This window comes from Coenobita brevimanus, chromosome 72 (assembly GCF_032717465.1).
Source record: "Coenobita brevimanus isolate Jiangsu-jjx chromosome 72, ASM3271746v2, whole genome shotgun sequence".
Classification (NCBI taxonomy): Eukaryota; Metazoa; Arthropoda; class Malacostraca; order Decapoda; family Coenobitidae; genus Coenobita; species Coenobita brevimanus.
This window is the reverse complement of record NC_137025.1, coordinates 36,000,877-36,027,300: the sequence shown is the minus strand read 5'-3', so window position 1 is coordinate 36,027,300 and position 26,424 is coordinate 36,000,877. Positions and strand designations below refer to the sequence as shown.

The 26,424-nt window shown below is 41.1% G+C and overlaps 1 protein-coding gene across 1 annotated transcript in view; it reads left to right on the top strand.

Annotated features, from left to right (window-relative positions):
- The window catches only part of LOC145407099 (uncharacterized), a 51,251-nt gene extending 29,675 nt beyond the window's left edge, over positions 1 to 21,576 (top strand). The window contains exon 3 of the mRNA XM_080278122.1: positions 21,486 to 21,576. Coding sequence (XP_080134248.1) covers positions 21,486 to 21,576 — 91 coding nt within the window. The remainder of the gene's footprint in view (positions 1 to 21,485) is intronic.
- The last annotated feature ends 4,848 nt before the right edge of the window (positions 21,577 to 26,424 follow it).

Sequence of the window (26,424 nt, the reverse complement as noted above, 5' to 3'; positions counted from 1 at the left end):
GGGATGGCACTGGTAATGAATGGGGATAGATGGAATATCTCAAATTTGTTGTATGCTGATGATGCAGTACTGCTTGCAAGTACCTGACAAGAACTTGGTAGGCTAGTGCAGAGTTTTGCTGATGTCTGTGGGCGTCGTGCCTTGAGAGTAAATGTAGAATAAGAGTAAAGTGATGGTTATTGAGAGAGAAAGTGACTCTCAGTGTGATGTCACAGTGAATGGAGAGAGACTGGATTTGGTGAGAGAGTTCAAATACTTGGGTACAGGAACAGAAAAGAGAGGAAAATGTGCAAAAGAAGTTGAAAGTAGAACGACACAAGGAAGAAAAGCAGTTAGTGCAATGAAGGGCTTGATAAGAAACAGAGGCGTGAGTGTTGCAGCTGCACGAGGCTTACATGAGGGAGTGTTAGTGCCAACTTTAACATATGGGTGTGAGACTATGGTGTGACATGAAAATGAAAAATCTAGAGTAAGAGGAGTGGAGATGGGACCTCTGAGGAATGTATGTGGAGTACAGAGAGTGGATAGGATACGAAATAATGTGATTCGTGAAAGGTGTGGAGTGAGGAAGTCTGTGGACACCAGAATCGAAGGGAGTGTCATGAGACAGTATGGTCATGTGGAAAGAATGGATAACAATAGAGTGGCGAAAAAGGTATATCTGAGCGAAATTGAAGGAGGGAGGAGGCGAGGTAGGCCAAGGAGAAGGTGGAGAGAAATGGTGGAAAAGTGTCTGAGGAAGAGAGGTTTGGAAGTCGGTGAGGCTAGGGAACCGGATGAATGTTGTGCGGAGAAGTGTGCATGATCAGGGATTTTGGCACCCCTTGTGAGCGTGGCAGCGTCCGGATTGACTCAATCGGATACGTTTGTGAAGCTACATAATGTGGTGAATGTTTCTGGTGTATCCGGTACAGCCAGGATTCCGCGGGCTTGGATGATGAGTGAATGGAAGCGTGGCTTATTGGATTGGGCAAGTTTGTGCTGTCTGGACATTGCTACTCCCCACCCTGCCCTTGGGTGGGAAAGGAGGTCCGGATGATGATGATGAATGAGAGAGAGAGAGAGACAGAGACAAACAGACAGACAGAGAGACAGTCAGACGGACAGACATAGATAAAACAAGGTCATTGGACTGAGGAGACCAATTACCCCCTATCCAAACGACTACACTCTCTTACTGTCCATCGTTCATTTCCTCCATATGGGTAGCCTCTTCCACTCCCGTTTCCCCCTACATTCTCTTCATACTGAGTGAAGCTAGGTGTTTATTTTGATTTCTCCCCAACATTCTATTGTTATTTTCTTTTTTCCTTTTTCTCCCAGTGAATCAGTTTATGGTGTACTTCCACAATACATGGTAAGCTAGATCATACCATAGCAAGTAGATTTTCTTTACATTTTACACAGTTCATGGTAAGTTAGGTTGTACCATAGGAAGCATATTTTCTACTCTTACACTGGTAAAAGAATTCATGTAGGTTGGCTTGTGCTACAGCAGGTGGATTTTCTATTCTTTTTATACTGTTAAAGGAAGATAGTATATAAAAAGTAAGTGAATCTCCCTAGAAATTCAATATTTCATTTATAGAGTAAATTGTCCATTTTTAACAACATCCCTTAACCAGTTGTATATTATTTTTATTTTCAGTTGTTCACTGAGAGAAGCTAGGTTTTTATTTTGATTTTTTCCCCAACATTCCATTGTTATTTTTTTTTTTCCTTTTTTTCCAGTGAATCAGTGTATGGTGTATTTCCACAATTCATGGTAAGCTAGATCATACCATAGCAAGTAGATTCCCTTTTCATTTTACACAGTTCATGGTAAGGTAGGTTGTACCATAGCAAGCAGATTTTCTGTTCTTTTTACACTGGTAAAAGAATTCATGTAGGTTGGATTGTGCCATAGCAGGTAGATTTTCTATTCTTTTTATACTGGTAAAGGAAGATAATATATAAAAAGTAAGTGAATCTCCCTAGAAATTCAATATCTCATATATAGAGTAAATTGACCATTTGTAACAACATCCATTAACCAGTTGTATATTATTTTTTATTTGTGTGGGATTGTGGAAATATTGCTGCAAAATGCCATCTAACCTGAAGGTCTGCCAGGAGTGTACTGGTCGCTTTGCGGCTCAGTATTTTTCGAATTACTTTCGACGCCTGTGTGCAAACTATGCATCTTGAGAAAAGATCTAGAAAATGGTTTAGCTGAATCGCAGAGAAATTACAGGGAACTCAAGGCAGAGTTTGAGACACTGAAAGAGTTTGTAGTGGCAAATGTAAGAGTCAGCAACAGCACTCGAGAAGGAAGAAGCGTACAAACTGAGCTCGTACAAGCCCCCGCCCATCAGGCAGTCACAAATAATAGTGTATCAGTATCTTCCTCACCCAGCGATTCAGTACATTCCTCGCCAAGTGAAGTCCCCTTTACTATGGTAAGAAATGGCGCAAAACCCGGAAAAGATACGAGGAAGCATCTTCCCATAACTACGTATAATCGCTACCAGATCCTTGCCGAAGCGGTTAATGAGACAGAAGAAACAAGGCTTATTGGGGACTCAATTGTAAGCAGTCACCTGGAGGAATTTTGTGGACGCACCCCCATCAGCAGAAAGAGGTACTGTTTTCCAGGAGGTGGACTATGTGATATCACAGAAGCCTGCGATGAGGTCACAAAAGACGCAAATGATCAAACTCTATACGTTATCCATGTTGGTACAAATGATCTGACGCGCAATAGATCAGAGGAATTGCTAGCAAAGTATCATGAAATGATCAAACGATTCAAAACCAAGTCCATTAATGTGATAATATCTGGTATTCTCCCAAGGATCAAGGCAGAAAATAGTTTCTATGATAAGGCCTTCAGCACAAATAACCGGCTCAAATCTCTCTGCACGCAAGAGAGAGTCGACTTCGTCAATCTGTGGGACCAGTTTTATGAGCAACATACTCTATTCCAGAAAGATGGTCTCCAGTTGAACTCAGTAGGAGCGGCACGGCTAGGTAGACTTCTACACGATAAAGTCGCCCTCTTCAGATAAAAAAACGCGGCACGTCCAGGAACAGTAACCTTAACGTAAATACCCACAAAGTCAGATCACCAACTGTTCAGAACGAAATTAAGGTCTGCTATGCTAACGCACGTAGTCTACGTAACAAGTTTGAGGATTTAGAATCTCTAATTTACCTAGAAAATTATGACATCATTGGCATCACAGAGTCCTGGATTAACACATCTGACCGTGACTTTCTAGCGGAATACTCACTAACAGGGTACAATATTTTCAGCTGTGAGCGACCACATCGAGCTGGTGGCGGTGTTTTACTATATGTGAAAACTAGTCTCCATCCCCTTGTGCTATCCAAACCCAGTATTACCAACATAGATGCCAGTTATGTTCAGCTAAGTATTAATTCACACAAAATAAATATATGTCTCATCTATCGTCCTCCAGCACAGTCAACTGAGACAGATGAAAAACTTTATGATCAAATTGCGGAAATTTGTTGTCAAGAGGATAGCGTAATTTTTGGAGACTTTAATCTACCGGTAACAAAGTGGGGTGAACCACTGAGGGCACACTCAGGACAAGAGCTTTATACGAATCTTCAAGAAAGCGCCCTTTCCCAACACGTAGAATACCCAACGAGAGGAAACAATATCCTAGACATAATCTTGACTACAAATGATAACCTAGTCAACAACGTTGAAATAGGACCTGAGTTTAGTTCCAGTGATCATCGAACTATACAGTTTAATATTACTACTGAAAAAGTAAAAGAAACGGAGAGCAAAGAAAAGGTCCCAGATTATCGTAGAGCTAATTTCAACAGGCTCAGAGCGCTACTTGCAACTGCAGATTGGAATCAAATGTCTGAAACCGATGACATAAACCAAGCATGGGAAATATTCACCGAAAAATTTAATGAAGTGATAAAGTCATGTGTGCCACTACGTAGCAGACGTCCAGCTGGAAATAGTAAACCAAAGTGGTGGTCCAGTGAAATAAAAAGTAACTTAATAGCCAAAAAACAGGCATACCATAAATATAAAGCTACACAAAATAATGATGATAAATTACAGTACGATAATCTACGCCGCATATCGAAAAGACTTATTAAACAAAGCAAAAGAGCACTGGAGATCCACATTGCTAATACGTGCAAATCAAATCCTAAAGAATTTTACAGTTACATTAGAAAGAAAAAGGTTATGACTACATCAATAGGTCCTCTAGAAACAAACAATGGCAAACACACTGAAAATGAGGTCGAAATGGCAAACATTCTTAACGATTACTTTGCGTCTGTTTTTACAGTAGAAAACACCACCAGAAACCTACTGTTACCCACAAACCAAGCAAATAGCACAGTCCTTAGTAACTATGCTATCCATAATAACGATATCCTTTCAGCCATAAATAGTACGGACATAAACAAAACCCCTGGCACCGATAAAATATCACCGAGAATTCTCAAAGAAGCAAAACATGAGTTACTGCTGCCACTCTCTGTCTTATTCAATAAATCATTAAGTACTGGGAAAGTTCCATGCGAATGGAAACTAGCAAATGTAACACCAATTTTCAAAAAAGGAAATGAGTCGCACCCAGGAAATTACAAACCAATCAGCTTAACATCAGTAGTGTGCAAGTTAATGGAAAAAATCATAAGAGATAAAATAGTTAATTATCTAGAAGAAAATAATATAATTAAAGACTCGCAACATGGATTCAGACATCGTCGTTCATGCTTAACTAACTTACTGGACTTCTTCCATGATGTTTACAAATCATACGATGACTCAAGAGCAGTAGATATAATTTACCTCGACTTTCAGAAAGCATTTGACACTGTCCCTCACAAGCGTCTCATGAGAAAAATAGAAGCACATGGAATAAAAGGAAAGACGCAAAAATGGTTACAAGACTGGCTGTCAGACCGAAAACAGAGAGTTGTGATAAACGGAAAGGAATCCAAATGGCGTAATGTGATCAGCGGCGTTCCCCAAGGCTCAGTACTTGGGCCGATACTTTTTATTATCTATATAAATGACATTGATGAAGGTCTAAATTGTAAAGTATCCAAATTTGCAGATGATACTAAAATAACCAGTAAAGTCACTTCAAAATTACAGTGGCAGCAGTTACAAAATGACCTTAATACTTTAGCAAGCTGGGCAGAAAAATGGCAAATGAAATTCAACACAGATAAATGTAAAGTACTTCACATTGGAAGTAACAATGTCCATGCAAATTACAAAAAGAACAATATTCAGTTATCAAGTACAGACAGTGAAAAGGATCTTGGTGTGATAATATCAAATGACCTAAAACCAAGCAAGCAGTGTACCGATGCGGTTAAAATTGCAAACAAGCTAGTGGGTTTTATTGGAAGAACTTTCGAGTTTAAATCGGAAAAAGTCATACTTGCCTTGTACAACTCGCTAGTGCACCCCCATCTTGAGTATTGTGTGCAATTCTGGTCTCTGTACTACAGAAAGGAAATTGAAAAATTAGAGAAAATTCAGCGAAGAATCACAAAAATGATACCACGACTTAGAAACAAACCATATGAGGAACGCCTTGAAGAACTTAAATTATTTAGCCTAACGAAGCGCAGGTTAAAAGGGGACCTTTTTGAAGTTTTCAAAATCATGAAGGGATATGACAACTTAGACATGAATAAATATTTTGATATAGACTGGTCGAGTCAAACCAGAAGTAATGGCTGCAAAATCATGGGAAAGCGATTCCAATCCCACGAAGCAAAATACTTCTTCTTTAACAGAGTTGTAAATATCTGGAACAAATTACCCTCAGATACCGTGAACAGTATCTCAATTGAGACATTCAAAAACAAATTAGACAAGTATTTGCACGAAAATCCTCAGCTGACTCTTTTTCTGTCCGAATAACTTGCTTTTATAGCTACGGTACATGTAAGTTCATGCCCCTTTAGTCTACAAGACACCCCGTAAACAATGTACCCATACATAGTGTTGCGTCACGATATTATACATTTTCAACTTATTCGGTGCAAACAAAGCAATATAAGCACAGATTAGGATCTGCACAGATAACCCTGAGTTAACGGTCACTACTCTTACTTTCGACCTGTGATGGGCTGTGGATCACTGAGGGTCCATGTTAGTCAAGTGACCACAATCGGGATTTTTTTAATGTACCAGGGGTCACTGCTTCAGGATGAAACTTGTGTACTTGTCCCATATGGGAGAGTTCCCTGTCTCAGTGGAGTGAATGGAGCTAGGGCCTGATTGACTGCTGCCTACCTTAAAAGCGCCAGGCAAGGCTGCCGCACCACCCCTAAACATCCACACTGTGCAATCCCCTCGTGTCTACAGGACACCCCGTAAACTTAACATAGCGTCACGTCACGTCATTATACGTTTTTCGATTTACCCAAAGCAAATGAGGTAATATACAGTAAGCACAGATTAGGATCTGCACAGATAACCCTGAGTTAACGGTCACTACTTTTACTTTCGACTTGTGATGGGATGTGGATCACTGAGGGTCCCTGTTAGTCAAGTGACCACCATCGGGATTTTTTTAATGTACCAGGGGTCACTGCTTCAGGATGAAACTTGTGTACTGTCCCACATGGGAGAGTTCCTTGTCTCAGTGGAGTGAATGGAGCTATTGCCTGATTGACTGCTGCCTACCTAAAAAGCGCCAGGGAAGGTTGCCGCACCACCCCTAAACATCCACTCTGTGCATTGCACATCCACACTGTGCACTGTGCAGTCCCCTTTTATCTAAGACACCCGTCCTATATACTTTTCAATCTCCCCAGTGCAAAGAAAGCAATATAAGCACAGAGTAGGATCTGTACAGATAACCCTGAGTTAACGGTCACTACTCTTACTTTCGACCTGTGATGGGCTGTGGATCACTGAGGATCCCTGTTAGTCAAGTGACCACCATCGGGATTTTTTTAATGTACCAGGGGTCACTGCTTCAGGATGAAACTTGTGTACTTGTCCCACATGGGAGAGTTCCTTGTCTCAGTGGAGCAAACGGAGCTAGGGCCTGATTGACTGCTGCCTACCTTAAAAGCGCCAGGCAAGGCTGCTGCACCACTCCTAAACATCCACACTGTGCAGTGGGTAGCTTCCACGTTATGTCCACAGACTTCCCATTAACTCAATGTAACCGGTTTATAATGTCATGCCGTAACTATTATTTTATTTGTTTACTTTCTCTTTCAGGTTACTCTATCGGGTAGCTTATAGATAAAGTATTATAGAATGTGACTTTTCCTTTCCAGTGTTTCCTATAAAATTTCCATGTCAGTTTTTCCATGCTGCATGGTGGTTTTTCTCACTTTTTCCTGGAGGGTTTGGTGGTGGGGGGAGCCTTCTTGCTTTACTATCCTTATACTTCAACATGTAGAGTTAGATCTTGTAGTCATAGTTTTCTCTAACAAGCAGCCTCGAAAGGACCATAAGGTCTGTTGCTGTTTGCTTTCCTGTGTAATCCTGTGTAGTCCTTTCCCCTTTATCGGTCTTTCTAATTCCCTTCGCTTGTTTTTCTTTTCCCAAGTCTTACCTTTTCTCCGTTTTCCTTGCCTCTATCACTCTCTTCTCTTCTATCTCTCTTCTTTATCTTTCCACTCTTCCTACCTACCTTCTTCCCTACCGCTCAGTTCCTGCCTCTCCACTCCATTATCATTAAGCTGACCACCGCGTCTGTATGGCATTCCAGGTTGTTCGGCTACAGTTTTTCTTTCTCATTCACCCATTTCGTCATTTTACCCATGTATTCCTTTATCTACCACACTTCATGATGCTTAATTATCTCCTTCCTCTTCTTCCCTCTTCACTTGTCCTCTCACTCCAGTTTCCCTCTCCCGTCTCATCGTCCCTTCCTCTTTCCCTCCACTCCTCCAAATCGTCACTACCTTCCTCTCTCTCTTCCTCACTCCCTCACCCCTCTCAGCAGTCTTCTTTCTCCTCTCCCCCTCCATATTCGTCCTTCTCTTCTCTGTTCTCCATCCATTCCCACATTTCCACCCTTGTTCTACCCCTCCCTCATCTCTCCTCTTTTTCCTTCCTCTCCATTCCGCTTCTACATCTTTCATCACATGCCTCCCTCTCCTCCCCCTCCAAAAATTACTCCCTCTCGTCACCCCTAATCCTTTTCCTCCCTCTCCTACCTCTTCTTTACTTCTCCCCATGTTCCTTCTTATCCTCCCCTCACCTGCCTCCCCTGCCGTCTCCACATACCTCTTCCCTCCTCCCACTACAGCCCACCCCCCACTACCGTCACACACCATTAGACGCACTTCGATGGGCCTGACACCTTGATTCTTCCCACTCATCTCCTCCCTCCATTTTTTTCTAATAGTTTCACGAATTTTCTTTTCCATGTTCTCATTCCATACTTTATTATTCTAATTTATCTCTTCTGCCTCCTTGATTTCCGCCTGCTGTCTTATCTGCATCTCACTGCCTTTAATTCTTAACTCTGAAAGGAGGCGAGTCTGATCCTAGGCTGAGACATGGAACATTCTGTTGAATCGTTTCCTTAAAACACGCTCCCCATCGACATATTAAAAAAAAAAAAAATGTCAACACATTCGTTGTAAATGAAACAACCCTGGCATGGTGGTGGATATCAGTGACGAATTGGTGATATTTGAAGATGCGTATGGTGCAGGGGGACTACTAAACTTCGGGAAACGTACGGTCAAAAGTACAAAACGAATAATTTATGTATTACTGGTTGCGTCAAGTCGGTACAGAAATATCATAATGTATGTATTATGTAAAGGTAGGTGTAGAAATGTACTGTGCTTGTGGTAAGGTGGTAATGGGCAGGCAAGTGAGTATAGATAACTTTGATGGAGAATCATCATCGTCATTACTGTTATCAGTTACTTCAACCTCATCCTCCATAAAGAAGTTGTAGAACAGTAAGACTGAGGACACCTGTAATATGTGCACATCATCATCATCATCATCATCATCATCACCATCAGCAGTATTGTTATCATTTTTATTAATATCATCATCGTCATCGTCATCATCATCACCATTAGCAGTATTAATGTTATCATTGTTATTAACGTCATCATCGTCATAGTCATCATCATTATCACCATCACCTCCATCATCATTAAAGTTATCCATTTCTTCAACATCAATCTGTGTGCAGCAGTGACTCAGTGACATCAAGTTAATGTTGTTGTAATTATAAGCTAGAGAGATTCAGTAACATGTGCTCAATATATTCAGTGAAGGAATAGGAGGCCAGCTGCAGCATGATACCAGCACTATATGCTGGATGGCGTATGTATTCATGACAAAGCTTTTAGTCCTAATAATTGTGGTTCTTACGGTAATGAAAGAAATAGTTGCTTGTTTCTGTCTGTCTTCTACTCTCCCTCCTATCCTTTTCCTTGTTTACATTCTTCTTCCTTCCGTTTCTTTTCAGTATCACTTATTTTACATTTTTGCCTCCCTGCGTTGCCTTCGAATCCCCTCTGCATGCATTCTTTATTTGCTCATCCTTCATTTCTCCATCCTTTACTTATCCTTTATGTTGTATTTTTTCAGATCCATACTCTGGTCCCACTACTTTGCACAGTTAACCTGTGTTTATTCCCTACGTCCCTCTTTCCGTCACCCGCCTTTTCTCCTTCTCGCTGTCCGTTCTTTTTTCTTTTCTCCTTGTCTTCATCCAGTTTAGGCAAAGGATGGAGGAACTCCGAAAGAAAAATGCAGACCAAGTCAATAGCTGAAGCTCTTTGACACGTGCTCCTTACAAGTCCTTAAAAACAAACAAATGAGAGAGAGAGAGAGAGAGAGAGAGAGAGAGAGAGAGAGAGAGAGAGAGAGAGAGAGCACCAAAACTACCACAACCTCACGCCTACAAACCATCCAAACTATTACCGCTACATCCCATCAACCACCATAACTAAAACCACACCCCACCAATCACCACAGCTACCATTATCCCCCACCAACCACCACAACTACCACCATTATCCCGCACCAACCACCATAACTAGTACTCCACACCCCACCCACCACCACAATGTGCATCACCATCCTCCACCAACAATCACAGTTGCCACCACTACACCATACAGCCCACCACAGTTACCTCCATCATACCCTATCACTTACCACAGTTACCGCGATCGCACCCTGCCACCCATCACAATAACATTTACCACACACCGCTATGCGCCATGAGCAACACTGCCACGACCACATCACTGTGCGCCATAAGTAACCCTACCATTTCCATCACCGTCCACCCCAATTACTACTGCCACCATCCCTATCCATAACACTTACTATTACCACCACCACCGATCATCATAAGTACTACTATCACCACCGTCATCCATCATATGTTCTACCACCACCGATATCAAGGACTACTACCACTACCATCCATACCAGATACTATTGCCACCACCATCATCCCTAAAAAGTACAACTAGCACACCACAGTCCATCATATGTACTACTCCTACGACCATCATACCATACCATCCGCTACAATTAGCACAGTTACCACCATCACCTCCACCACGTTCAGATGGCCACTACAACCTGTCTGGTTCTCCTGGACTCTAGGCTATCACACATTTTGAATCAGACTGACGAAATGTATCAGGAAGAAGTTATGGTCGTTGTACCTACTTTCGTCTCACGCATCTCTTTTCTTTTGTTGCCACCTGCTTAAGGTAGGAAAGCAACATTTTATTTGTCATACTTTCCTTTAATTCGCCATTCTTCACCGTGCAATACGAACATCTGTTTGGCCAGTCTTGCTTGATGTCCCTCGTTGTTTATTTATTTATTTTTTGCACATGTTCGCTGCTATCCGTCTTACCAGGAAGGCGCCGGAGAAGAAAAGCCGACACACAGTTCCTTCGTTTCACAATGCCGTGAATTATTCTGATAGAAGAATTTTACCCTCATACTAAAACTCTAATTGTTGTGAGAATGCAACAGCTTCGGGCCAGACTTACTCTTTTTCAAGTCGGGCAGAGAGAGAGAGAGAGAGAGAGAGAGCGAGTTCCTCAGAACTTTCAGCGGTATACCTATTCCATTTATGAAGGTATTATTTGTGTATTTTTGTCGTTTCTCCTCTTCCAGTCCCCATTTCTAATCATGTTTAGTTTTCACTGAGTTTATGGAACTCGTGTGCGAATTTTTCACATATATATATATACAGTATATATATATATATATATATATATCCTGAACTCATGCCTTGTTAGTGAGCCCGGAAGTACAGCAGTGTGTGATTGAATGGAAGGAGGTGTCATCAAGACTGATGTGGGTGAAAGCGAAATTTGAACGTGAGATGTGGGTATTTGTCAGTGCATATGGGCCTGGTAGTGAAAGGGATGAAGGAGAGAGGGAGTCATTCCGGAATGATGTTGATGAGTGTATGCAGAGTTTTGGAGAGAATGTGAATGCGGTAATGGTGGGAGATGTGAATGCTAGAGTGGGAAGTATAGCAGTTGAAGGTGTAGTTGGTATGCATGGTGTGCCTGGAAGAAATGAAAATGGGGAACGAACGATAGGGATGTGTGCTGAGCGAGAGATGGTGATTGGAAATACTTTGTTTGAAAAGAAAGATATTTTTAATTATACATGGGTGAGACAGAAGGGTGGAAGGGTTGTTGATAGAGCATTGATGGACTGTGGTTGTGTACAGGAATGAAATAGGAAGATTGTTGGATGTAAGAGTTTTGAGAGGGGAGGGTGGAGGTATGTCTGACCACTACCTGATGGAGGGAAAGCTGAAAGTAGGTAAGAGATGGGTGAAAGCTAGGAGAGTTAGGTGTGGCAAGGAGGTTTTGAAAGTGGGTGAGTTGGATAAAAGAGAGAAAATGATAGAGTACTAGGAGAAACTGAAAGATGAGTGGAACGCAGCGAAAGATCAGGAGAATGGCAGTGTGGAGGAGGAATGGCAGTTGTTTAAGAGTGCTGTGGCAGGGCATGTGGAAGAGGTGTGTGGTGTGAGAGTGGGTGGTGGTGTAAGAAAGGGAAGTGAATGGTGGTGCGAGAAAGTAAGTATGGCTGTGGCTGAGGAAAGAAGTGCATATGATGTGTGGCTGCAGAGTCTAGGAAGGAAGAGTGAGTAAAAGCAGAGGATGGAAGGACGTTAATTGAGATGGATGCAATAAGGAAGAGATGGGCAGAGTATTTTGAAAGATTGTTAAATGTAGAGGAGGAAAGGGAGGCTGAGATTGTGGCAGATAGATGGGTGCAAGGAATAAATGTGTTAGGAAAGCTTAATGATTCTTTGATCACGGTGGAGGAAGTGCAGGAGGCAGTAAAGGAGATGACAATTGGGAAAGCTGCAGGTATGGATGGGTGTGCTGTGGAATGTCTGAAAGGTGGTGGAGTGACTATTGTTGACTGGTCAGTAAGATTATTGAATGTGTGCTTTGTGAAAGGTATAGTGCCAATTGACTGGGCAAGTGCTTGTGTGGTCCCGTTGTATAAAGGTAAGGGTACTGAGTATGAATGTACTAGCTTTAGGGGTATAAGTCTGTTGAGTGTTGTAGGTAAGGTGTATGGTGGAGTGTTAATTAAGAGAGAGGGTACAGAGGGAGTGATTAGTGATGAGCAGTGTGGCTTTACGAGAGGGAGGGGATGCATGGATCAGGTGTTTGTTGTGACACAGGTGTGTGAAAGAATTTAGCGAAATGTAAGGATGTGTTTTTGGCATTCATGAATGTAGAGAAAGCGTTTGATAGCACTGATAGGGAGGCTTTGTGGACTGTTTTAAAATTGTATGGGTTTGATGGTAGGTTACTATAAGGAGTGAAAAGTTTTTATGTAAATAGTAGAGCGTGTGTAAGAGTGGGAAATACTGTGAGTAATTGGTTTCCCGTGAGAGTGGGGCTGCTGCAGGGATATGTGATGTCGCCTTTGTTGTGTAATATTTATATGGATGGTGTTGTAAGGGAGGTGAATGCAAGAGTGTTAGGTGGAGCTCTGAGTCTGGTGAATGATGATGGTAGAGAGTGGAATCTGAAGTAGCTGCTGTTTGCGGATGATACTGCACTGGTGGCTGATTCAGAGGAGAGATTGAGATAGTTGGTAGAGGAGTTTGGAAGGGTGTGTGAAAGGAGGAAATTGAAAGAAAATGAGAATAAGAGTAAACTAATGAAGTGTGTGAGGTTGGTACATAGTAGGAGGATGAATATAGTTTTGAATGGTGAGTTGCTTGAGGAGGTAGAGTGTTTTAAGTATTTAAGGTCACATGTTGCTGTGGATGGAAGAGTAGATGCAGAAGCAAAGTTTAGAATGAATGAAGTACGAAAGGTGCTGGGAGGAATGAAAAAAGTGTTTAGAGGTCTTTCGTTTAGAATGGATGTAAAGAGTAGGATGTATGAGGGCGTTGTGGTATCGACTGCATTATATGGGTCTGATGCATGGAATATGGGTGTAGCAGAGAGGAAAAGTTTGAATGTAATGGAGATGAGGTGTCTGAGGAGTATGTGTGGAGCGACACGTATGAATCAAGTGAGAAATGATGAAGTGCGAAGGAGAACTGGAGTTGTCCGGAAGTTGGCTGATCGAGTTGAGCAGAGGGTGTTGAGATGGTTTGGGCATATGGAGAGAATGAATAATGAGTGATTGGTGAAAAAGATAACTAGATCTGATGTGAGGGTGTAAGGCTGAGAGGAAGACCACGAATAGGATGGATGGAAAGTGTGAAGAGAGTGTTGGATGCGAGAGGGATGTCTGCTGAGCAAGGAAGAGTGGCTCTGTGTGATAGAAATAATTGGAGAGAAACTGTGAATGAATAAATGATGATGCAGCCCTGAGGGGATATTTTCCCACATTTTGTCTGATCAGCTGATCAGGTCAGGTGCAGGTAAAGGGGTGGGTCCATTATGATGTGGCAGGGGTAAACCAACTCTGCTGTTGGGCCCTGCTGCGGATGTCATTGATTGCACTGCGCAGTTGACCCTCGTGCGGTATGGTGCGGTGAGGATCTGTCCCGTCTCCCCTTTAGGGCTAAGATGCGTATGACTGTGTTTTGAGTTGATGAGTAAATTGGGAGCGTGTCACTACCTCCCTTTCCATGGAGGAAGCTGCCTAGGTATATAGATAGATACTAAGTCTACTAATACCAAGTCGGTTCACTTTCCATCAGGGCGCAGGGAGGCGTGGCTTGTGTGTGACGTCAGTTGGCTTAAGAAACAAAAAATTTATAAAACTGCTGACTCAATTTAAACATTTATAACAAGGGAAAACGAAGCAGGGGAAGAAGTGCTTCGCTCACATTCCTACGCCTTCCATCACACCCCACGCCTTCCCTCATACATTTCAGTCCCTTCCCTCACTTCACCGAAATGAAAAAAAAAATGTGTCATGGTCTGAGTAGTGGAGCATCCACCCACCCTCCATCATGGTCAGGAGTCAACTGAACTGAGCTGGTGTTTCGTGCCAGCCAGAGCCAGTCGACGTCACTCCGATGCTCCGCCCCCTGCGCGAGCTTGGAGCCATTTTAGAAGGAAGTGAACCGACTTGGTATTAGTAGACTTAGGATAGATAGATAGATAGAACTCATGACAGCTGTTTCTTCTCGTATACTTTTCTTTCTGCCATTCTTATCTCCCACATTCTTGTTCTTTTTCCCCTGTTAATTACTGCTCCCCCTCCATCTCTGTTTATGCTGATGAATTGTGTTTCATGCTGGTACTTTTTTTTTTTTTTTTCAGTTTCCTAGGCACCGATTCTTATCTTCTTGGATATAGGGCTACTCGTCTTTTTGTTCGCATTTTCTTCCTTCCGCTTTTCTTGACTCTTGACTCTCTCCCTTGCTTGCTTTATTTTCTCTCTGCTTCCTTTTTTTTTTTTTTTTCCATTCCTTCAAGCACCCATTAATTTCGTTCTACTTTCCTTCATTCTTCCTCTTAGTTTTTCCTTCTTGCTTTCCGAACACTAGTACTTCCTTTTGTTATTGATTTCGATTTTCTTTAAAAAAGAATTTTTCGTCTTTCCTTTTTTCTTTCCTTATATCACTCTTTCATCTTCCTCTCTTTCTGTCCATCCTCCCACTCATTCTTTTTTTTTTTCTCCAACATTCCCTATGTTCTTTCTTCTATCTTCTTTTCCCCATTTTCCATTTCTGCCCTCCTCCTTTTCCCTCGTCCATCTCGTTTTCTTACTCGTCCAATAATTTTATATATATATATATATATATATATATATATATATATATATATATATATATATATATATATATATATATATATATATATATATATATATATTTTATCGTTTATAATTGTCCATTATTTATGTCTTTCCTGCCTACATTCCCGACTCATTCCATCTGTTACCCTTCTATATATTCTCGCTGTCCTTTCTTCTTTTTCATCTCCGAGTTATTTCCCATAATCCATCTTATATTCTCTAATTACGTCGTGTCACCCTTTCTGTATCACTATTCTTTCTTCCATTGTATTCTGTCTTGCCCCCCTTTGTATTATTCCCTTTTCTTCTTCTTCTTCACATCTTTCTGTTAATCAGTTTTCCTTCATTACTCTCTCTCTCTCTCTCTCTCTCTCTCTCTCTCTCTCTCTCTCTCTCTCTCTCTCTCTCATACACACACTTTTTTTTTTTTTTTTCAGCATCAACATACTAGGTCTGTTGGGAATTTCGAACATGTTTTGTGCCACTGTAGCGTCTACACAAATGACCCTGCCACTCAAAATTTCATATCTTAAATTCTTACTTTACCCTAGGACACCGACATAGTATTTCACAGTCGGCAGTGCTTTTATAAAAATTTTGGTCCGTCTGTTTCGCCATCAACATCCTCTCGTCCACATTCATGAACCTAACCCGATTCCCCTCCTCCCGAAGTGGAGACTTTTTTTTTTTTTTTTTCCGGCTGATGTTAGTCTTGAGTTTGGGATAACTGAAGAAAAATATCTGAATGATATCCATTTCGAATATTATACATCGGACTAAATAGTCTGATGCCGGTAGTAAGGCAAATATATATATTTCCTAATGTCAAGTTCTTCATCACTGGAGTCTTTAACTGCAAACAAAGACAACCTTCATGGCGTGAATGAAATACCAATGATGGTTGTAGCAACAAGAGGGTTAATTGTGGTAACATTTAACAGTCTGTATCTAGGGATGTTAATTACTTCGGTGTTGGGCTGAACAAAAGATGTCAAGAATGAAACAATCTGGTGCTGAACTGAGTATATAAGCGAAGCTTATCTGTATGAATATCATTTTGTGTTGGGAAAAAATACCTATAGTATGTGAATCCATTGCCGTATAAGGACAAGAATAGTACCCTGCTGAAAGTTTCGTGTGTGTGTGTGTGTGTGTGTGTGTGTGTGTGTTCCCATTATATCTCATGAACGGCTTGAGCTATCAACATAAAACCTTCAGGGTATCAAGATATGGCCAAAATCTTGGCCAAGTTCGAAAGTGGGCACTCAGGGTCAAGGTCAAGGTCACCAAAATGGCTGCCAAATGTCAACTAGTTTTTATCACGCGCTTTTAGAACCATTATATCTCATGAACGGCTTCAGCTATCAACATGAAACCTTCAGGGTATCAAAAAAAAAATGGGAGAAATGGAGTTCCTCCCAGCTAAGCCCTGTATTGGACTATATAGCCCCGCTAGGGTTACAGGAGGGAGCTACCCCCCCCCCCGGCACGGCAGCCCGGGCGAGGCTCGAACTTGCAATCCCCCGATCACAAGTCCAGCGCGCTACCACTGTGCTACTGCGCCCCCCTTTAGGGTATCAAGATATGGCCAAAATCTTGGCCAGGTTCGAAAATGGACACTCAGGGTCAAGCTCAGGGTCACCAAAATGGCTGCCAAAGGTAAACTACTGTAGTTTTTATCATCCGCACTTAGCACCATTACATCTCATGAACGGCTTGAGCTATCAACTTTGAAACCTTTAGGGTATGAAGGTATGGCCTAAATCTTTGACATGGCCAAGAGCATATTCTGGCAGACGATTAGCATTCGGCTCCCGAATGCTTTTCTTTTTATTGCCCACCATTAGAAGGCGGAGCAATAATGTTTTTGCCTGCCTGTGTGTGTGTGTGTGTGTGTGTGTGTGTGTGTGTGTGTGGGTGGGTGGGTGTGTGTTCCCATCATATCTCATGAACGGCTTGAGCTATCAACATGAAACCTTCATGGTATCAAGATATGGCCAAAATCTTGGGCAAGTTCGAAAATGGGCCCTCGGGGTCAAGGTCAATGTCACCAAAATGGTTGCCAAGGTCAACTAGTTTTTTACTGCCTGCCTTTAGCACCATTATATCTCATGATCGACTTGAGCTGTCAACATGAAACCTTCAGGGTATCAAGATATGGCCAAAATCTTAGACGAATTTGAAAATGGGCACTTGTGGTCAAGGTCACCAAAATGGCTGCCAAAGGTCAACTAGTTTTTATCACCCACTTTTAGCACCATTATATCTCATGAACGACTTGAGCTATCAACATGAAAATTTCAGGGTATCAAGGTATGACCAAAATCTTGTAGTTGCCCAAGAGTATATTCTGGTGGGCGACTAGAATTCGGCTTCTAAATGCTTTTCTTTCATTGTAGTATGACTTCAGTAATTATTTTTATTGGTAAATTTGGCAGTGGAAATTTTGTATGTATCCAACCCTAATGCTAAAAGACTTGTTGCAAATGATGAACTTTGGGTGAGATTAGCCTTTTCGCATGTTTTGAGGCCAATCTGAAATAAATAGATAACATGCATTGTAACCTGTGAAGCAAGTGGTGCCATGCACAACATACCTTGCCCGAAAGCAGTTATTTTATTTTCAACTGTTTTCATGATATAACACTCTGAGAATCTGCGCTCTTGCTTTTGACCTCTCAAGTTCACTCGAGGTTAGTTATGGTGTCAAATGAAAACATACTGTATATGAGACTTCCTATATCATGATAGCAATAAATATCTGTATCGTCAACCAGTTTCAAATTATTCCATTTGAATATCCGTGACCTTGAGTTTGACCTTTCAACGTCATTCAGGGTCAAAAGTCTCGGGGCCAAATGAAAGCCCATATGCGAATTCCTGTATGATGATAATGGTAAATATATCTTCAACCGATTTCAAATTATAGCCCTCCGGAAATCCGTGACCTTGATTTTGACCTTTAAGTATCACTCCATTACCTCCAAAATTTAAGCACTTTCTTTTGGGACCAGTGCCCACGTATCTTGAAAGTTTCATGTAATTTCATTTAGCTGTTTCTCCGTAATAATACTAACAAAGAAAAAACAAAAACTCGACCAAAAACAAATACCTCACCGGGCGAGGTAATAATACCGGAATCTTAAAAAGAAAAAAAAAAAAAAAAATCACAGACAAGACTATCGTTCTACTGGTGTTGGTGTAGCAACAAATATGCTGATGATGGTTTTATAACACATGGCATTAGTACATACACAACACATATTTTATCGATACTGTGAAAATGGGACAAGCTGCACTTAACAATTGCCTTCATTATGCATTCCATTCGAAAGTTATCTAGCATGTAACCACTGGAGGCGCGTGCATCAGGTATCACTGACTTTCATTATTTTAGTAGCATCATTATCATCATGTTTCTCTCATGTGGCTCATCATCATCATCGTCATCATCATCGTCGTCACCATTAAAAACAAAAAAAATCAGTGTGTGACTGATATTTCCACTCTCTTTGCCGGTGCGTTCTTCCCATCCAGTTACGGCACACACAATTCTCCCATCTTGGTATTTGCTTACCACTTCTCTCAATCTGTTGTATGCAGCCTTCATGGATTTGGAGCAAGCATATGACAGAGTGGATAGGCAAGGAATTTGGAAAATATTAAGAATATATGTAGTAAATGGGAAGCTAATGAATGCCATTAAGAGTAGCCAATGTCTGAGGGCGCTAGGGCTATAGTGTGTGTGGTTGGTGAACTGAGTGATATTTTCTGTCTGAATGTTGGTCTTGCAACAGGGATGTGCTACGTCTCCATGATTAGTCAATTTGTATTAAGATGGAACTATAAAGGGATACGAGGTCGGGCAGTGGATGTTGGAGTTACATTAGATCCTTAGTTGTGTATAGCATTCAGGAAATGCCAGCTGGTAGATTGCGTCCTTCACTTCGGAAGAGCTGCGTGAAATTTCAACAAAATTTAGTGTCTCTCTGATATAGGGCATGAATATGGTCTCTGAGTGAGACAGGTGGGTACTAGATATGTAGCAGGGGCCAGCATTTGTATTCAGTTACCTCCTGGCAGTCAAGGAGTGAACATGTTACTTGCAATCGCCGTAAGTCCCCCCAACCCCTGCTACTCAATCGGAAGGGATTCGTGCCTGCTGATGACACCTAGGCTTTCCAGTCTCGTTCCTGTATTTATTCTCTCTCTCTCTCTCCTTCCCAGAGAGGGAGGGGGAAGAAGGGAGGGAATGAAAGAGAAAGAGAGAGAGAGAGAGAGGACGGACAGATGTCATACCTTATCTTCTTAATCGAAGGGATGCTGCTTATGTCATTTCTGTATTTATTTTCTCTCTCTATCTCTCTCTCTCTCTCTCTCTCTCTCTCTCTCTCTCTCTCTCTCTCTCTCTCTCTCCCTGCACTGGGGGCTTCCACTTTCATTTCTGCTTCACTAATTTTCATCTTCGTCATCACCTTCATTTTCATCTTCCGTTTCATTTTTACTCTCGTTTTCATGTTCACTTTGCATTCACATCCGCATTCGTATTCACTTCCATGTTACCTCACTTTCACATTCACCTTCACCTTTACACTTGCTTTTACTATTACTTTCATTTTCATTTTCAATTTCATCTTCATTTTCACCTTCACTTGCATCATTACATTCTCACTTTCACATTTACCTCTACAATTATGTTCACACCTTCACTTTTGCCTTCCCTTCTTTTACTTTCACCTTCACTTTCACCTTCACTTTCACCTCCACTTTCATTTTCATTTCTCTCTCTCTCTCTCTCTCTCTCTCTCTCTCTCTCTCTCTCTCTCTCTCTCTCACACACACACACACACACACACACACACACACACACACGATCACGACCATCAAGTGATCCTGACCGACCCGGTGAATTACACACACACACATGAAACATGCTCATATGTACAGTACACATACACAAAATTTCCCTCACTCATAAATATGCACACATACGTATATTCACGCAGATGTGTACACAAGGTAAAAAAAAAAAAAAAGGTATCGGTGCGCTATATGCACGAATCATTATGATAACACGAAACGAAGGACACTGACAAGTATTGGCCAGCTCATCACACGCTGGTAGCCCTGCTGCCAGGTGCATGCCTTATACGACCAGCCAGTGTGATATTATATACAGTAGTAAGTAGTGTATGTTTCGAAAGGACTTTTGTTCATACACAATGACCCTTTGCGAATATCGCAAAGCGAATATCAGCGGTTGGTTGAATGTTTACGGTAGGCATTGGATCCCCTGTGCGCCGATAGTTTTTTTTATTTATCTTGTGTACACATCGATGCAGGCGAGTCTAAACTGTTTTGACTATCTCTCTCTCTCTCTCTCTCTCTCTCGTGAATAACACGAAATAATATGCACCCAAATCGCACTAAAATCATACAACAGTGACTCAAAATGATTTTTTTGTTTTATTGTAAATTATTTTGATAAAATACAGGCGATTTAGTGATTTTTCCAGCGATTCTCTCACTTATAAATTCGCACAGATACAGTATGTACAGTTGGCCAAGAAGAAAGTGCAACCAAATATGCTGGTGTGTGGCGATATCTGGCAGCTGCTCCGTAGTAAACACTCGTATTTTTTCAATGGATCACTCAGAATCTACAACCTTTGTAAGGATGCACGTGATTGGCTGAAGCGCTCAGTATCGGAACAAATGTTTTGTCCTTTATTTATTACTACGTGGCAAGCAGTAATGTGTACAGATGATGACTATATACTAAATAAGCAAGCTGTAATTGCGGTTATAGTAAGAATAAGACGTAGCAATGAGTACCGATTAACTTATGGTATTGTGTTAGCATTGAGAAAGGTGTTTCAGGGGTTAGTTTCGAATGATTTTGACCTTTGAAGCAGCGGAACCTGTCCGAGGCACATTGTCTAATTGGTGCCGGTATCTATCGAGATGCAAAGTTTCCTTACGAAATGGGCTAATATGAGACGTTATGTAATTACACACGCTCTGAATATTAGTGTAATATATAAGTGATATAAGATTGGCCATTCCAGTTCAACATAACTAGCAATGCATATTCTATAAATCGTTCATGCAAGTCTTATAATATTCCCCCAGTTCGATGTCATTTATAATTAATTCATTTTGGCTACAGCAAGTTAATTTGAATAAAAGAGAATAATTGCCTGTTCAGCTAAAGGACCTACCTTAACTATTCCCCCTGGTATCATGATTCATAACCGAATACTTGATGCAGTTTAACTACTTCATCGCAAAGTGTTACTGACAGCAGCGAGTGTCCACACTATGAATCTGGTAGCACGCTACTTGTAGTGCTCCACCTGTGAGTAGGAGTCTCAACCCTGGGTAAATTATCCCCAGTGCAGTCATTGCAGTCATTCTGCATTTAAACACAATTTTCATTATATATACGCTAGGTCCATTGTCTACACAAACGGATGTATTGTTTGTATATATTATGGCCAACGATCCAAAAGTATTTGGAATATAAAAAACAGCTTAGGTAGGTTGCAGTGCTCCAGTATGTCAACCAGGGATCAAACTGGCTACCCTAAACCCGCAGCCATGCACCCTTCCTCCATTTCCCCATGTCAGTGCACCTCGCCGCATCACCACCAGTTCGACAACAGATATAACCCGACCATCTTGCATATTGTGATGATCGTGTAGAAACTATAAACTCCTATTAAATGTTTGGATTTCGATATGATTCAGTGTTGTTTGCTTTAATTTCATAGGATGTCTACTATGAGGAGATTGCTCCAGTCGAAATGGAGGGGCCTAAAAGCCATGCTTGGCATACCTCTTCACACCACACGTTGTTCCCATGAGTCCTTCCTCCCTTCTCATCTCGCTATGGTGTGGAAAGTAGGGATACCTTTAACAATTATATATTCTCATGCCTGTTATTAATTGCTACCGGGCATCAGTGATATATATTTCTTTTTCAACCATCGCGTATTTCTATGCAGTTCAGGATGCAGTAACTGTTTAATGAAAAGGAGGGTAGGAATATCTAGGTAAGAAAACTGTGAAATGACGAAATATAGACGATGGGAATTTTCGGCATTTAATCTTACATTATACCGACACATGTATGCTGCGTACTGCTAATTATACGAGGCTAGCTAAACTGATATCATCAGATAGGAGTTTGTGCTTAGTAATACTGTGACCGAGAATATATTCTGAGAGCTATATCGGACACCAACACGTTCACCAAAATATATAAAGGTTGGTAATGAGTAATATACCAACATGTTCTTTAGGAATAGTGAAGGTTAATACTGTATTTTCCTTTGATCAGTGATACTCTAAGATATTATTAATCACAGGGAAGTGTGTATCGGGGCTCCAACACGTTCTCGTAATTCACAGCGTAGCCATGCGCTCAAAAATCAAACCACTGCTTTACATTTATTTTTATTTATAACCTTCTGTTCATACCTTTAATGCACAAGTTTTATATTTCCACCCTCTACATATTATCCCACTGTAAATAAATACATTTAATTTTTATTTACTAACATTAGTAGGGAAACAGAAATATCAACATGCATGAGAGTTATTTAATGTGCTTCTTAAAAGGCATGACAAGGAAGTGTTGCAAGAAGCAATATTACTGGACAGTTCAGTACTATGTCCAACCACCAGTCTTCACGATTACACTGTGGAGGCGTTCTGTGACGGAATGAGAGTCTGTTTCCCTCTCAAGACTAGCCACTCCGATCTGATGTGTTGCATGAGCTGCTCTGGCGTTCTTTCCTGTGCTGGCTTCCATGTATTCACAATGTTAGCCCGCACGTTTTCTATAGGGTTCAGGTCAGGGCTGTCTCTAAGCCCGAGTTGATCAACGTGGCGCTGTTCGTCAACCCACCGTTTCACTACCCTAGCTGTGTGAACAGGGCTGTTATCCTGTATAATGATAATGATCTCTGGATATGGGAGGACGTAGGAGCGGACAGGGGGCATCATCACTTCCTCAAGTATCTCCAAATACTTACCTGGAGTGTACCAATCCTCTGTCTGTGTGACCTGTCCAACACCTTACAGGAAAATCCATCCCCACACGTTGCAAGTCACATGACCTCTGCGAGCTACCTGACAGATGTTCTCATCATACCTAGAAGATATGTTATATAATGTATAAAGACATGCTTTGGTTTTTATTTCGTATGTTCACACTTGTAATATATATATATATATATATATATATATATATATATATATATATATATATATATATATATATATATATATGAGCCTTTGTGGTACAGTGGTAAAGTGTGCATTTTCATACACTGAAGAACGAGGGTTCACTCCCCGCCAGAGTTATAAACTTTGGGAGAGTTCTTCTGGCCACGTACTGCATTGGTGGACACGAGGGGTGCTGTGGTTGAACCAGTGTCGCATACTAAAGTATGCTTGCACCCAGTCGGCTTGCGCGGGCCGATTACACTTGTTCACAGACTACACACACATCCAAAGCCACTCCAACATAACAATTATACTTACAAGCACTTCTCACCCTACATACAATCTCTACTAGACACCCTAAGCCACTTGGTAGAGATACATTGGCTGTATCGTCCCGACTTCGGTAGGGATAGGCCGGTCCTGCAGTGGACACTCAAACGGCTGATGAGATGAGATGATATATATATATATATATATATATATATATATATATATATATATATATATATATATATATATATATATATATATATATATAATTACCTCGTATTGTCTCTCCTCCAGCAATGAAGTTTCCCATGAGATGTGGAGCTGAATGTTTTCTCATCAGAGAAAACTACTCTCCCCCAGTGGTCCAAGCCTTGCTTCACATAACACTGGGCAAACTGGAGCCGAAATTCCCGATGATGCTCCGTGAACTTGGGTTTGATCACTAGTGTTCGGTGGCGATAGCCCATTTCCTTAATCGTCTGCTGTATAGTCTCCGCAGACACATCCAGCTGCAACTACGCTGATCCTCTTCAGCCGTTGTTTTTCTCACCCGTCCAGGTTTAGGGTGATCTCTCAGGTTGTCTTCCGCCTCCCACCTCTTGGGCCGGCGATACACAGTGGTGCGGTGCATGACAAGTTCCTCTGCTATATTGCAGGTTGATAGGCCACTCTTTCTCATTCCCGCTATCCTCCCTCGCAGGGCATGATTGTCACCTTGACGTTGTTCTCTATTTGCTGCCATGACGCGCAATGACTGTATGGGTGAGATCTATGGATCCCTGATCACATAATTTTATGATGTGAGGCAATGAATGACACTTCATGGCAGCACGCTCTTATTATCTCATCTATTAATTCAACCTCCCTATCTATTCAAGACCAACATATTTATGATAATTTAATTAATTACTTTCATTAATCAATATTACTGACTCACAATACAGATTGGATTATATTCGATGGTTTTGATGCACGGTAAAATACTTGCCTTTCACTGTTCACACCAATATACGAAACCATTCTGATACCGCTAGACTCTTCCTGTGTGCTATTATGCCAACTACTGTGATTATGAACTGATATTAAAGCACTTTTAGTTTCCGTAGTTTATCATCTCACATATTTGAATATAGTCCAATCGTTACTGGTGAACGTGTTAGTGTCTGATAGAGCTCGCAGATATTCTCGGTCACAGTATTACTAAGCACAAACTCCTATCTGATGATATTAGTTTAGCCAGTCTCGTATAATTAACAGTACGCAGCATACATGTGTCGGTATCATGTAAGGTTAAATGCCGAAAATTTCCATCTTCTCTATTTCGTCATTTCACGGTTTTCTAACCTAGATATTCCTACCCTCCTTTTCATAAAATAGTTACTGTATCGTGAACTACATAGAAATAAGTGATGGTTGACAAAAATAAAATAAAATTATCACTGATGCCCAGCAGCAATACATATAGATGCAATGACAGGCATGAGGATATATAATTGTTAAAGGTATCCCTACTTTCCACACCATAGCGAGATGAGAAGGGAGGAAGGATTCATGGGAACAACGTGTGGTGTGAAGAGGTATGCCAAGCATGGCTTTTAGGCCCCTCCAATTCGACTGGAGCAATCTCCTCATAGTAGGCATCCTATGAAATTAAAGCAAACAACACTGAATCATATCGAAATCCAAACATTTAATAGGAGTTTATAGTTTCTACACGAACATCACAATATGCAAGATGGTCGGGTTATATCTGTTGTCGAACTGGTGGTGATGCGGCGAGGTGCACTGACATGGGGAAATGGAGGAAGGGTGCATGGCTGCGGGTTTAGGGTAGCCAGTTTGATCCCTGGTTGACATACTGGAGCATTGCAACCTACCTAAGCTGTTTTATATATTCCAAATACTTTTGGATCGTTGGCCATAATATACACAAACAATACATCCGTTTGTGTAGACAATGGACCTAGCGTATATATAATGAAAATTGTGTTTAAATGCAGAATGACTGCAATGACTGCACTGGGGATAATTTACCCAGGGTTGAGACTCCTACTCACAGGTGGAGCACTACAAGTAGCGTGCTACCAGATTCATAGTGTGGACACTCGCTGCTGTCAGTAACACTTTGCGATGAAGTAGTTAAACTGCATCAAGTATTCGGTTATGAATCATGATACCAGGGGGAATAGTTAAGGTAGGTCCTTTAGCTGAACAGGCAATTATTCTCTTTTATTCAAATTAACTTGCTGTAGCCAAAATGAATTAATTATAAATGACATCGAACTGGGGGAATATTATAAGACTTGCATGAACGATTTATAGAATATGCATTGCTAGTTATGTTGAACTGGAATGGCCAATCTTATATCACTTATATATTACACTAATATTCAGAGCGTGTGTAATTACATAACGTCTCATATTAGCCCATTTCGTAAGGAAACTTTGCATCTCGATAGATACCGGCACCAATTAGACAATGTGCCTCGGACAGGTTCTGCTGCTTCAAAGGTCAAAATCATTCGAAACTAACCCCTGAAACACCTTTCTCAATGCTAACACAATACCATAAGTTAATCGGTACTCATTGCAACGTCTTATTCTTACTATAACCGCAATTACAGCTTGCTTATTTAGTATATAGTCATCATCTGTACACATTACTACTTGCCACGTAGTAATAAATAAAGGACAAAACATTTGTTCCG